We start from the raw sequence: 14,672 nt of genomic DNA on the forward strand, positions 1-14,672 counted from the left end.
TGGGGAGCAGAACAGGCAGATCGATGAAGTACACTGCTGAGGGGAGCAACGGGGGAGACAGGAAAGGTCTGCCGCGCCCTGTGGGTCACCTCCCTGGCTGGGGATTGAACTCACGCTGAAGCAGCTTCGGCCAGCTTTAACCCATTGCTCCACCAGGGAGAGCCCGGATGTATTATTTTTTAATTAACGTAGCATTGCATTATGCCATTTATAAATTTCAGATGTGCTTAAATGATATCTATCAATTTAAATGCTGATATTTTTGTTTTAACATTTTAAAGTACTAAATTTCATCCATAGACAGTCTAGTGTTCAACCAATCATGCATTTCTGTGAAAGCTCCAATCTGCCCATTATGTTATTGCTTCTATTCTTGGCATATATAAATAGTTTCTATACGTTTGCTAATGTACTGGAAGAAATGTTGTCATATTTATTTATTCCAAAAAATATTATTTTCATGGGCAGGTTACACTACAAATTTCCCTTTTTAAATGCTTGTTTCTGGCTTGGGTATTGAGATCATATGAGCTTCAAAAATTAACTAGGGGATGCTCTCCTTTTTATTTTTATTTCTATTTTTTATTAGATTTTGAGTAAGACTAAGATATATGTTCCTTTTGGCTTTTGGTCAAATTTGCAGATAAAAACAGCTGGCCTGGGGAGATTTTTAATTACTGATTAAGTTTCTGTCTTGGCAATTCGACTTTGGATTTCCTGTTTATTTTGAATTAAGTTTGGTCACTTCTATTGTTCCAGGGTATTGACCATTTCACCTGTTCTCAAAGTTATCAGCATAAAGTAGATTACAGAGTGAAGGTGATTATGATGGTCTTTTGCCCTTTCAATCTGTGTTATCTATCCTTATGCCTTTTCACTCCAAATATTTTTTATCTGTGCTTTCACTATTGTTTCCTGGCTCAATCTTGCCATAGGTACTAATTTGCTAAATTTGTAAAAAAAAAAAGACAAAAAATGCTTTTGGTTTGATCCTTTCTCCTTTTTCAACATTAAGTTATACTCTCGCCTTTATTTCCATTTGTTTAATTTCTTTGGATTATTCTGATGTTTTTTATCTGGTTTCTCAAAATAGAAGCATATATCCTGATTTTGAATTGTTTTTGTTCGTTTGTTGCCTTGTAAGAATGCATATTTCTTTCTAATTGCCACGTTTAGCATTAAGTCTAAATATTTCTTTCTAATAGCAGCATCATAAAGTATCTGATTGATAGTATTTTTGTTATCTAAAATACTATTAATGTTTCATTCTTATTATTATTTACTCTACTTTGTATACACTTTCTTATTTGACCCAAGAATGACATATAAACACTAGCTTTAATTTTAGGCATTTGGCTACATTTACATTTTAATCATATAGTTAATAACTCAAGATATAATAGATAGCATTCTCTTGAGTAGTGATACTTGAAGTTTGCTGAAACCTGCTTTATTGTGTAATATATAACTGGGTTTAATAAATGCACCAAGTTAGCAGGGCAAGAAGGCATATTCTCTATTTCTTTTATTTCTGAATCTCTGCTTCTTTTCATATTTGTTCTCACTTTTGGGAATTTGGTCAATTAATAAGAAAAAATTATTTTTAAAAGCCACGATGAGATAGTAAAGAGCTTACCTTTAGCATTAAGTCTAAATATCCATCTGCTCTCTACCAGTACCCAAGATCTGAGGCAACAGTGAAGTCAGGTCTTTATCCCTGAGCAGCAGGAGAGGTACAGTGTGTGCCCGTTTCTAGAGTTGATGACGGTTATGGCCAGCATCCCAGAATTACCTTCTCCCCATCCACACAATAAATCCGCATCTACCTGGGAGCAACCGCCTTTGAAGAAGATCAGCGCAAGTTTGCACAGTCAGGATCTATAGTATGTATTGACCTTAACTAATACGAAGTCAACTCTTCTTTGCTTTTTTAAAGGAATTATTTGGAACTTATCGCAAAGTCCATTCAAGACTGGATCATAAAAGAAGAAGTGATATATCAGGAATCTAGAATGAATGATGAAATCAATAGGACCAAGGCTGAGCTGGAATTAAAATCTTCTGTCAGTGTCAAACTCTCTTCTCCTAGTAAAAGCATTTCTGCTAAAAAATCTAAAAGTAGGTAAACTAGTTGAAATTATATGCAAAGTCCAAAGGCAGTCTATTTCTTCATTTAATAAAGACTGTTTGTTTCAGGATTAAAAAGTTGCCCACAGAATTGCTGTGGGTCTGCCTATATATATAAAAAAAAAAAAACAGAATAGCTGCACTTCAACTAAGGATGATATTGTGCCCCAGTGAGGAGGTGGGACACTTATCTTGGGGTGACCCTGCTTCCTGCCGGATCTCAAAGACTCGATCTGCACAGATCACATGTGCTGTCGGGTCGGGGCCCGAGTCTGCCCGGCAGGACCGGTAGCTCAGCTACAGGAGACCTGCTGGCAGCATGTGAGGTCAAGGCAAAGGCAGCTCATCTCCATCAGAACAATCACAGGTCCAGAAGGGAGGCTGAACCAGACCCTCTTTTGAAGAGCAAGCAGAAGAAACCTGAGTCTAACTGGGGCTACCGACTAAAAATAAAGGGAAAGGGGACAGCGGAGGGCGAAGGGGTGGGATGTCGGGTCAGCACAGAGCTTTGTGTGGTGTGACTGATTCCTGTGGTTTTGGTGCTGCCGGGGCCCCGGGGAGAGGCTATTTGATAAAGAAGTGAAACGATGAGATCATTCACTTGGCTTTGTGCAAGGGGCATCTATGTTAATATTTATTGTTTCTGGCAGCCAGAGGGGAGAATGATTTCTCCTAGAGAAGCAAAACTATCCAGGGTCTAAGGTGTGTGCAGTCTCTGTCAATTAGCAAAGGAATTTGGACCTGGCTTGATTCTAAAGTTCAACTCAGAAGACTTAAGTCGCTGATGAGTCATCTCACCAGCTGGGCCCTACGCTGGACCATGTAATACTGAGTGCCTGGAGGGGCAGGTGCATTCTATGAAAAGGAGGGGTGGGGTCCCCCGCCTCACGAATCTTGTCTATTAACCAGAAAAAAATGCGGGTTAACTGCCTTTTCTTTGTGGTGATTCTGAACAGAACCAAAAGGCTAGTAACTATCTGTAGAAATCCAGAAAATACCTGCCGGGATTGGAATACATCTGGTAGGTTGCGCATTCAGTTTGACGCCCCTCACATTGGGAAAGTTGTATCTTCACAACTGGATGATTGCAAAGGCCAGAGTCGGGCTTCCACCTGGCCAGAAATGTGAGGTTTGCTCAGTGCATTTTAAAGGATTGACCTTGGGTTGTTTCAGTAAAAGATCTAGGAAGATTCCAGTTCAATAGGTGCTTCCACGTCTCAGTGCAGTTAGCATGGTTCACTGCATCTACCAAGAGGAAGTCGCTCCTCTCCAGAGAAGCTCAGTTCCATTTCAGATGCAGTCTAGAGATGGCCAGGAAGAATCCAGAGATGAATGAAGGGGGGTTGGGACGTGATACCTTTGAGCCCCATGACAGCCCCAAACATTGGGACCTTTCATGAAACTTTGCTATATATGTTGTTAAGGAGTTTGATTTTCTGTAGGTGCAGGCACCAGAGGAGTCACCAAAGCAGATATACTAGATCAAGACAAAGACAAAGACAAAGAAAAAGACAAGATTCCTTTCATTTTAGAAGGTTCTCTCAAGGTAAATCCTATGACAGACATGCGCTGCTGAGAAACTACCATTCAGAGTGATTATGTGATCAAGAGTAAATCCTGTTACTTTACTTTTTAAAATGTGTTTACAGGCTTGGAAAGAAGAACAAGAGCAATTAGCAGAAGAGGAACGCCTAAGGGAAGAAAGAAAAGCAGAAAAGAAGAATAAGGAGGCTGGGAAAAAGAAAGGCAAGGACAAAGTAGAGAAAGAAGAGAACAGGCTTCCCAAGAAAAAATCCAGTCTCAAGGATAAAATAAAAGAAGATCAAATAAAGATCTCAGAAGAGGCAGAGGAGTCCCGCCAGGAATCCCCGCCCGAGAAGGTTTACCCGGTAAAGTCTGTTGCCCGGAAGGCGTCTCTGGGCCGTTCCTGGGGCTTTTGGGGAAAAGTCAGACTCTGGGGGAGGCTCCCACTCTTGGCCACATGGCCAAGAGTCCCGTCCGTGTAGGCCTGCCCGCCCGCTGTCATCTAGCGCCTTCTGTCCTGGGTCAGCACGGCAGGAATAACCTCGAGTTTTCCTCAAGTGTCATGAGCAAGATTCCACAGGGCTGGGAAGACAGGAAGACAGAAATGTGCCACACGAGCTTACGAATACGACCCAAGCCACTGCGGCCACCTCCAGCAGGCAGGCACGGGCTGGCCCCGACTGTCTCCAGGGTAGGGCTTGCCCAGTCCCTTTGGCGGCCTCTGTGGGAGCCATGTTTTCGTTTGCACTCTGTTATGAAAAAAATACCCTTTATCAGTGTCTCTCCAGTAGATTCGTAAGGAAGTCTACTGGGGAGAACAGGTCACGCCCCTGTCTCCTGTTCTCAAGTCTGGGTCAGTTCTCAAGCTTTGGCTCCCATCAGAATCATGGGAGGTCCCATTAGTAAAGAATGCCTGCAATAGGTGTCCTCCCTGGTGGCACAGGGCTTAGGTCTCAGCACTATGAAGCTATCACAGCAGCCACGGCAGCACGAGTTCAATTCCCGGCCAGGGAGGGACCCTCAGGGCGCAGCAGACCTCTCCTGTCTCCTCGCTTCTCCCCTCAGCAGTGGATTTCATTGATCCACCTGTTTTGCTCCCTGCTCTGTCTCTGGGGAATCCTCTCACCACCACCACCACCCCACCTCTGGCCTACACCCAGCTCTTGTACACATAAATAAATCAAAATAAATCTTTAAAAGAAAATATGTGGCCTCCCAAAATGTAAAAGGTCAGTGCTTGTCAATGCATCAGTTCAATTTTAAACAGAAATTTAACAGCCGTGAGAGACACTGGTTTGTTCTCGAACTCCCTGGGCACAGCACCAGGATTGGATTAGGGCTGAGTTAAGAAGACGCCCGGTGAGCAGGGCTTCAGGCGACCAGGCCTCCTCTCTTCTTGCCTGCTCTGGAGATAACACAGGTGACCTGGTCACTGCCTCTGGCTCTGCAGGGTGGCCCAGAAGTCAGTCAGCAGAAGCTCATCCCGGGCAGCTTTGACTGACTTGGCCTGGGGCTGGTTGCCTGATTTCAGTCCCATGCCAAGGTGCTGTGTTTTCTCTTGCAGTTCCGCGGATACAACATGGGTAACGTGCCCGTGCAGATCGCAGGGGAAAGCTGGTACCTGTATCCTTCGGATGGAGGGCAGATTGAAGTCGAAAAGACAACATTTGAGAAAGGTAACCCCGAGCGGCTGCTTCGTGCCAAGGTGCTGGCCCACTGCAGGGCGCCGGGGCTGGCCTCCAGCTGCCATGGGGTGTCCAGACTTTGCGCTCCGGGACACGCTGGGCCAGCCCCAGTGGTCAGCCGGGCACATGGGCAGGGCTTTCCAGTTGTGAAAACACTTCTGTGCAATTGGAACACAGCAGTCATAGGAACTGCACTAAGCAGAGAGGGAAAAATAGTCACTCCTGGGCCCTCCCCGGTGGCGCAATGAGTTAGGGCGCAGTGTGAGTCTGTTGGCAGCCCCTGCAGCACGAGTCCGAGCCCCGGCCCGGGAGGGACCCCCAGGTGCAGCAGACCTCTCCTGGCTCCCCCTGCTCCCTCAGCAGTGGATTTCAGTCCATCTCCCTGTTCTGCTCCTCACTCTGTCTCTGGTGACTCCTCTTACCCTTCCCCACCTCTGGCCTGTACCCCAGTTCTTGAATGCATAAATAAATAAATCTTAAAGAAAAACAGTCACAACAACACTGTCAGAAACCAAGCTCACACTCCGAGTTTAAGGCTTGTTTGGTTTGGGTGCTGGAACGCAGAGCCCACGAGGGACCCACCGCCAATTCCAGGTGTTTAGCCAGAGAGAAGCTGCCCCTGGGTGCGGAGACGTCTCTCAGCGGACAGGGCCTGGCACACGCGCTGAGGGGACCTGCCTGGAAGGAAGACGGGCCCGGGGTCCAGCGCAGCCGCAGCGGGCCCCTGCAGGGCTGACCTCCGCCCGGGGCGCCAGCTTCCCTCGGCTGGGCTGGGGCGTGGGCTCTCGACAGCTTGCTGTCTGGTAGGGGCCAGTGGTCACTGGGGACTGCCAAGAGGTCCGTGTGGGGGGATGCACTTAGGGCCTGTTCGGTATCTGCAAGATTATTCACCTCGGCAGGGATGAGTGGGCACCCCAAACCCCGGCCCCTCCAAAAGATCTGCAGGTTACACGAATCACTTAGCGATTGTGATCCAGCTTCTATCTCGCACCACCCCTCTGGAGGTGTCACAGGAGGTTTGTTTTTAAACACCAAGAGGACTTTTACGAATCCGAAGGCATACATGTTTGTTTACTTATACTATCCCATGTGTTCATTCTCATTATTTCAAAGATCAGCCATCCTGCATTACTTGTTACTTGTTATGTTTTGTTTCCCGTTGAGTTGTGTGACTCACAATAAAAATGACTATAGCGGGCCCTCCCTGGTGGCTCAGCGGGTTAAAGCACAGCACTGAGAATCTAAAGCCACTTCCGCATGAGTTAGATCCCCGCCTGCCCCGGAGGTGAGTGCGGCAGACCTCCCCTGACCCGCCCGCTGCTCCCCTCAGCAGTGTACTTCATCGATCTACCTGTTCTGCTCCCCACTCTGTCTCTGGTGAATCCTCTCACCCTCCGCATCTCTGGCCTGTACCCCAGTTCCATATGAATAAATAAATAAATCTTTTAAAAAAAAGACTATAGCTACCACATAATTCTTTTAAGATTTATTTTATTTATTTATGCATACAGGAGTGTAGGCCAGGGGTACAGGGGCTGAGGATTCACCAGAGGAGCAGACAGGCAGATGGTCTGAAACACTGCTGAGGGGAGCAGCGGGGAGACAGGAGAGGTCTGCTGCGCCCTTGGGCCAGGAAGGCCCCCACTTATGTAATTCCTTGTAAGCTGCAGACTCTTTCCCGGGGATTACCCCATGTGGCTGATCACAGTGTTGAGCGCAGGTGGACATTTTGCTCTTCTGGAAATCACCTCCCCGGCCCACCTGCCATCGGCGCCGGGGATTCCCACCCATTGTTCTCCCATGCATGGCTTTATAAAAACGGCAGGGTCCGCAGGTGTTTGCGTCCCCGGGTTTCATGACTGCGCTGTTTCTTAGCTGACTTGTCAGGGAACTCACAGGGCATCTCCATCAACCTGTGTCCCCCTTGATTCTTCCCAGGCCCAACTTTTATCAAAGTGAAAGTGAATAAGGACAAGCACAATTTTTTAATTCATTTAAAAGACCCTAAGAAAATAGTGAAAAAGGAAGAAAAAGAAGAGGATTCTTCTTCAGAAGAGGAGAGAGAAGACAGAGAGGAGGAACAGAATCCTGACACAGGTGAGCAGCGGGTCTCCCCTCACTGCGCGTGACCCCGCGAAACCGCGAATCCCAGCCCCTCCGCGCAGACACCTCTCCCGCTGTGCTTGTCTGTCACCTGGGAATCAGAGCTGGGTGAGCCCTCAGTTGAGACCCAGAGCTCACCTTCATCTCAGGGAGTTTTTATTTTTTTTAAGATTTATTTATTTATGCATACAGAACTGGGGTACAGGCCAGAGGTGCAGGGGCCAAGAGAGGATTCCCCAGAGACAGTGGGGAGCAGAACAGGCCGACTGACGAAGTACACTGCTGAGGGGAGCAGCGGGCAGACAAGGAGAGGTCTGCCGCGCCCTGTGGCCACCTCCGGGGCAGGCAAGGATCGAACTCGTGCGGAAGTGGCTTGAGCTTCTCAGTGCTGTGCTGTGCCCTGCTGCACCCCCAGGGAGGGCTGACTTTTGCTGTGATTTTAATAAAACGGAGACGCCCTCGATTCCATTTCGTCTTTCAGAACAATCCATTGCAAAGAATAAAGCCGTCAGCAAGTTTGGCTCTTTCTCTGCCACCTTGGAAAATGGAATCTGCCTCTCTATCAGCTACTATGGGCCGAGTGGCATGGCGCCAGGTAAGGGACACGGCAGGAGGGGGGGTGTCCGTGACCAAGGCCACCGTCCATCGTCGTCTGCTCACTGATAAACATTTTCTGATCGAATGCCCCTCAACTTCCTGCACTTGAGGATGAGTGTGTGCAGATTCGTGCGTATACATGGAAGTGAGTATGTGTGTGAATGTCCATCCATCGAGGATAGCAGAATTCTGACACTTAGACACATTGATGACACACGCAGTATGACCAATGATAACATACGCTTACAAAGTCGTGTGTGTACACGAGCTCTGTTTGCTAACTAGCTCATGACAACAAGCCGTCTTCTACGTTTGAGATATGAGTTGTATTTCACAGACATTACATGGGAGCTCTTAATTGACCTGCCTTAACCACTTTCTGTTCCTAGAGGATAAAGATCCTTATCTGGAAACAATGTTGAATATCCCATCAGTGCATGTTCCAACAGTGATTCCTGTGGTAGTGACTGTCCCTCAAGGCAAGGGAAAAGTGAAAGCAAAGGGCAAAGAAAAGCCCAAAGAATCTATTAAAGAAGAAGAACAACCAAAAGAAGAGGAGAAAAAGGTAAGTGCACCGGGGGGCCCCTTCCCCCTCCCCCGCCTCCCTGTGTGCTCCCTTCTCCCTCCCACCCCCCAGAGTGTGGGTCACCAAACTCCCATTCCGCCTCACCTTAACTTTCTGAAGCAGACAGCACATCCATGGCGCTATCCCAGGGCACACACTTGGCTGCTCTGGGCTCCATGCCGTCTCAGTCAGGAGTGGGTAAGAAGAGATTGGCAGGCACAGGCTGGGTTCCCAGGCCAGGATACGCACTGTCCATATACATGGCCTCGGGTCGTTCATTCTCAGCTCCAAACCACTCAATCAGTCTGTCCTCCGCCCTGGTTCTCAGGGGTTCCTTGCTTTGGTTGGTCACATTCCTACCGAGTTGACTTCATGTACCTTCATTGGGATAAGTGATGGCTGGAAGAGGAGGGTCTGTGATGAATGGTAGAAACACCTCCATTCGATAGGCCTGGACTTGGGTGTGGAAGTGCTAAGGACGCCATGGGACGAAGGGCAGCTCACTTCCGGCCAGGGTGATCTGTCCTCCGCCTCCAGCCACTGCCCACATGCAAACACATACAGACAGCTGCACACAGACACACAGAGACCCTGGCACTGACTCCCTCTGGCCTCCCCCAACACAGAGGCTCGAGTCTACGCATTTTCTTTTCTTTTCTTTTTTTTATAGATTTATTTATTCTTACAGAACTGGGGTTCAGGCCAGAGGTGTGGTGGGTGATAAGATTCACCAGAGACAGAGTGGGGAGCAGAACAGGCAGATGTACTGAAATACACTGCTGAGGGGAGCAGCGGGCGGGTCAGGAGAGGTCTGCCGCGCCCTGTGGGTCAGCTCCATGGCGAGGGATTGAACTCTTGCTGCAGTGGCTTCGGAGAGCTTCATCATGCGGTGCTTTAACCCATTGCACCACCGGGGAGGGCCCCTAAGCATTTTCTTAATACAAGAGTACAGGTTAGCTTTTGTGAAGGTGGGAGAAGGAAGCTACTGATCAAACCTCCACACGGTTGCACACTTTGTCCAAAGGCCCAGGACACGGCTGTTAAAGCCTCATAGCCTCTGCTCAGGGTCCGCCTGGCTAACCTGGCTGAGCTTTCCTCTCGCCGGCCACTTCGCCCTTGTTAAGTAAAAGCGTTTGGAGCACTGATGAGCCACTGAAGATCAGTTTGGCCAAAGGCATCTTGGTAGCAAACACATCGGCTCACCCATATTTACTTTAACTGATGTTAGTGGAAATGTGGGGGGTGGTCCATAGTTTTGTGTACAACGATGGGCTTTTCATGGCAGGTTTGTGTCTCTGAACATTTTTGTTCATTTTACAGAATTTCATACATTTTATTATTTTTAATTTCTTTTATGTTTTTAATTTTCAACAAATTGTGCATACGTCATTTGCTCGTAATGAAAGACAGAACAATTTGTATGAGCAGTAGGAGTCAAGTTAGGGTAAACTAAAGACCCAGGATTGGGAGATCAGTTGTAATGATTTTAGTGATTAACAAAAGGTGACCAGTTGGAGAAACTGCAGTGATTTTCCTTCGGACACGGTTCGAAGTGACTGAGTAACTGTTACTCTGGCGCGCACACAGCCAAGCAACATACTCAGGCATAGTTGCCGCATAATTATTTAGGATGTTAAGTTGGCACACTCAAGCACCCATTGATTTACAGGTGTGTTTATTAGCGCCTTGTAGTATTGTCTCTTATTCTGTAACAAACGCAAAGCATGCTGGTTACAAAAAAATAAAGACGCGTGTCCTAAAATCATGAAGTATTGAGTAGCAACCTAGACATTATGCAGAGGTAGTGGGGATGTTTGTCTGTCCTTACAGTGCCCACAGAGGCATCTTTCAAGGTGAGTCAAAGCCCCAGACACACCATGATCCTTTCCCAAATACCATCACTAACTTGATCTCCCCCTTTTCTGAGAAAAGACATGCCAACTCTTGGTACTATTGTTTGACTGCTTCACCTGTGCGTGTGCCCATGGTACAGGTAGAATACCAACTTCACAAAGATAGAGACTCTGCATTCTGGCAGCCTCCATTAGAGGGCCCAGTAGTTACGGGGAAATCACACACTAAGCAGTTTATGTAATAAAATAAATCAGTCATTCGAGAATGAATTATTCGCATGCAAACTATTTACAGGAAGAAGTAGAACCAGAACCTGTTATAGAAGAGACCATTTACGTTCCCACCTTCCAAAGCTTAAATGTGTCTTGCCCAAATGGGCTCCTGGTGACCTTCATTGGGCAAGAGCATACAGGTGAGTTGTAGCCTGGGCGGAGGCGGGGAGGTGGGGGACAGAGTCTTACAGGGAACAGCTAATTCACTCTGGAAATGGGGTTTTTCCCTACAGCTAAACATGCCTTTTGTGGATAATGAACAGTGGGCTAATAATAATGATAACTGTCTCTTTGAGTACTTAGCTACAAAGACTTAATACACACTATAAAATACACATCCTTAGGAAACTAGTCACTGCATTTGACAAGACCCAGGGACGTTTCATTAACTTGCCCAGGGAGACTCAGCTCCTGTGTTGAGTTGATTTAGCAGTAATAGGATGCCATTCGGGCCTAGTGCACTTAACAAGTACCCTGAGGCCCCGTCATCCTGCCTCTACAAGGAATCACTCATATGGGGCTCTGCTGTTTGGGTCAAAACCAAAGACAGTGGAGCAGAGCGCAGGCAGCAGGAAGTGCAGGTGAAACGCACAGGGGCGATGTGTGTCCAGGAACGAGGCTTTATGCACAGAGGAGAGGAGAGTATGAAAGGCCTCCTGGAGGGAAGACTTACCCATGGCGGAGGTATCTGCTTAGGTCTTGTAGGTGACCATCTTTACCGCTTTGGGGCTGTGGGCAGCAAACACCTGCTGTCAGGGCCACTTCGTGACTTGGAATCTGCCTGGCTAGCGGGACGCAGGCAGAAGAATGAAATAATTAAGGGGAGAGGTGACACCCCAGCCACACAACAGGCCCAGCTCCCGAGAAACCTTGTTTATTTTTTTTTTAAAGATTTATTTATTTGTGCATACAGAAAAGGGGTACAGGGGTGGTGAAAGACTTCACCAGAGACAGAGTGGGGAGCAAAACAGGCAGATCGACAAAGTACACCGCTGAGGGGAGCAGCGGGCGGGTCAGGAGAGGTCTGCCGCGCCCTGTGGTCACCTCCGGGGCAGGCGGGGATCGAACTCACGCGGAAGCGGCTTTGGCTTCTCAGTGCTGTGCTTTAACCTGCTGCGCCACCAGGGAGGGCCGAAACCTTGTTTATTTTTAAGATCAGGAAGTCGTGGACGAGGAGCCCACTTGGAACATCATAGTCCGCCAGAGCTACCCCCAGAAGGTGCGGCACTACGAGTCCTACAAGGCGGCCAGGCCTCCCCTGAAGCAGGAGGTGTCCAGGGTGATCACCAGCCAGGGCACGGTGGTCAAATACATGCTGGATGGATCCACGCAGGTAGAGGAACATGGCAGGGGAGCCTCTCTTTCCTGCTGCGACGTGAAATAGCAGCCGGCTTTGGGAGAGGAGCAATGTGTGGTTCTGTGGTAGGCGTGAGGGGCAACTCACTCGAAATCAGGGTGAGTGACACCAGAAGTGACCAGTGCCTCATGAGAGGGAAAGCCACGGTCGCTGTCCCCAGGATGCAAGCAGCGTACTCCACGTGTGTGCAAGAATGTAGGCCGAGCACGGTGCGTCTCCTCTCCTGAGGCAAAATGGTCCTTAGTGGATCAGAGGATGGGGGAATTCTAGAAAATGCAACTTAGGCAGGTGTCACTGACGGACGAGAGCAAAGTTTGGAACACGGTGCGGGAAAGAAACCTTGCCATAGGACTAGGAATTAAAGGGAAAGATCTAATGCGGTTCACGGACGGAGCCTGGAGCGCCATCCGGGACCCACGTGTCCTGCCCACCCTTCTCCCTGACCACAGGCAAGGAATCCACAGCCAGACATGATGCCAACACCATGTGAAGGGGACTCAGTGAGGAAGGTAGCTCCTGTGAACCAGGCGCTAGTAGGCTGGGAGGAGAGCCAGCCCCATGAAGAAAAGTATGGTTCAATAAATGAAAGAAATAATACCAAAAATAAGAGAAGGTAGTGAAGAGTAAAAAAAAAAAAATTCCAAGTAAAAGTGACATAGGCAAAAATGGAAGCAGTTAACTGCCCATGCAGTAGTGATGAGAAAAAGTTGCTGCAGAAAAGAATCAGGACTTCTTAGACATGAAAAATAGCAATTGAAAAAGAGAAGGGGGATTTATAAGGGAAAGGAAAAATCAAAAGATGTGGGACAGAGAACCTCTGAGGCAGGGCTTCCAGGAGAAGACTGTGAGAATGAAGGGGGCGAAATGAAAGAAATAATAGAAGAAATTTACCCAGAACTTAAAAAAAAAAAAAATGAGTTTGCATAAGAGATCCTAGTTATTTTTTTAACAAACTATTTCTTTTTTAAAAAAAAGATTTATTTGTGCATATAGATCGGGGGTACAGGCCAGAGGTACAGTCATGGTGAGAGGCTTCACCAAAGACAGTGGGGAGCAGAACGGGTAGATCAGCAAGGTACCCTGCTGAGGGGAGCAGCGGGACACAGGAGAGGTCTGCTGTGCCCCGTGGGTCACCTCCCGGGCGGAGATTGAGCTCGCATTGAAGCGGCCAGCTTCGCAGTGCTGCGCTCCAACCCACTGAGCCCCCAGGGAGGGCCCTGATCCTGGTTATTTTTTAGCAATCACTAAGATGTGTAATAGTGCAATGCTCGGGCTGCACAGACAGTTCCAGAAACTTCCTGAAGGTGACCTGAATAAGAAGGGCGCGAGCTCTGGGCTTCTCCTTAGCAGCCTGATGGTGGCCCTCGAGTTCCCGTGCCGGGTGAAGGTGCTGCTACCAGACAGACGCACCTGTAGTGGCTGGAGACACTGTCTGTGGAGGGCAGAAACTGATTGAAACGGAGCCTTTGTGATTAAGCGTTAAATGTAGTCGTGGCCGTGAAATAGAGTAGACAGTGGTCCAGCCGCAGGTGGGAAGGCGCAGAACGGGACCAAAGTCAGACCTGTTAAGATCACAGGCAAGAACGGAACAGAAGTCAAATGACAGACGCGAAGCGAGAGGGCCGCGCTGGCCAGGGACCATCGCCCGCAGCCCGAGGCCACCTGCAGCCGAGTCCGAGGCCTGCGAACCGCCTTCTCTGGTCTGTCCTGGCCTCGCCCAGGCAGACGCAGTGCGGCACGTGGGCCGGCCTCCCTTGCGTCTGAGAGCGGCCACTGTTTGCTTTCCCTTCAGATCCTCTTCGCGGATGGCGCTGTGAGCAGCAGCCCAGACTCGGGGCCCATTTGTTCCCCCGTCGAGGTGCCAGCGAGTCCTCACAGCGGGGACCTGGTGGACACGGCCTCCCAGCAAAAGTCAGAAACGGGGCCGTCCGAGACGGTCATCACGAAGAAAGGTGGGGCTGGGCCGCTCAGCCTACAGAATGACCCTTCCGTAAAGGGGTCACCTTATCAGCTCTCCCGGATTCAGGGAAGAAGTATGAAAATGTGGCTAATGTGGAGTAGCAAAAGTAGGCTTTTAAAACCAGGGTTAGACCCGAATGCAGGAAGATACGGTTTGTGAGGAGGAGGTGGGGTCAAAGTTCAGGTGCCAAGGACATGGTGTCCATCCCCTGACGAAATTATATAACAGACACATGCCACTTAGAATGGCCTGGCCACCCTGCCTGAGTTGGCTGGCACAGCCTCAGAACCGACAGGATCGCTCACCTGTTGCTATTATAATTACATTCTTGGTTTGCTTTTACCTGCTCTGCACAGGAAGAAGTCACAAAAACCAGTCCCTGTTGGCACATAAGAGTGAAACCCAGGAGCCACCACCAGAAATACCTCAAAATATAACTCCCGTGGAAGCTCACGTCAGCACCTGGTTTACGACCACGCCTGAAGGCAATCGGATTGGCACCAGAGGACTAGAAAGGATAGCAGATTTGACCCCGTTTTTATCCTTTCAGACCACAGATCCCATCCATGGAACGGTATGGCAAGCTACTGCAGATTGCAGATTTTCTGATTGATTCGAGTTCTGAAAC

At 48.5% G+C, this 14,672-nt stretch overlaps 1 protein-coding gene across 1 annotated transcript in view; it reads left to right on the plus strand.

Moving 5' to 3' along the window:
* Positions 1-14,672, plus strand: part of SPAG17 (sperm associated antigen 17) — a 128,538-nt gene that overhangs the window by 71,932 nt on the left and 41,934 nt on the right. Inside the window, exons 19-29 of the mRNA XM_004689481.2 lie at positions 1,937-2,118; positions 3,576-3,673; positions 3,777-4,016; positions 5,216-5,327; positions 7,275-7,433; positions 7,921-8,034; positions 8,426-8,601; positions 10,750-10,867; positions 11,882-12,060; positions 13,877-14,036; positions 14,401-14,618. Of these exons, the coding sequence (XP_004689538.1) occupies positions 1,937-2,118; positions 3,576-3,673; positions 3,777-4,016; positions 5,216-5,327; positions 7,275-7,433; positions 7,921-8,034; positions 8,426-8,601; positions 10,750-10,867; positions 11,882-12,060; positions 13,877-14,036; positions 14,401-14,618 (1,756 nt within the window). The remainder of the gene's footprint in view (positions 1-1,936; positions 2,119-3,575; positions 3,674-3,776; positions 4,017-5,215; positions 5,328-7,274; positions 7,434-7,920; positions 8,035-8,425; positions 8,602-10,749; positions 10,868-11,881; positions 12,061-13,876; positions 14,037-14,400; positions 14,619-14,672) is intronic.

The sequence above is a fragment of the Condylura cristata genome, unplaced genomic scaffold, assembly GCF_000260355.1.
Source record: "Condylura cristata isolate star-nosed mole 26May11 unplaced genomic scaffold, ConCri1.0 scaffold00026, whole genome shotgun sequence".
NCBI lineage: Eukaryota > Metazoa > Chordata > Mammalia > Eulipotyphla > Talpidae > Condylura > Condylura cristata.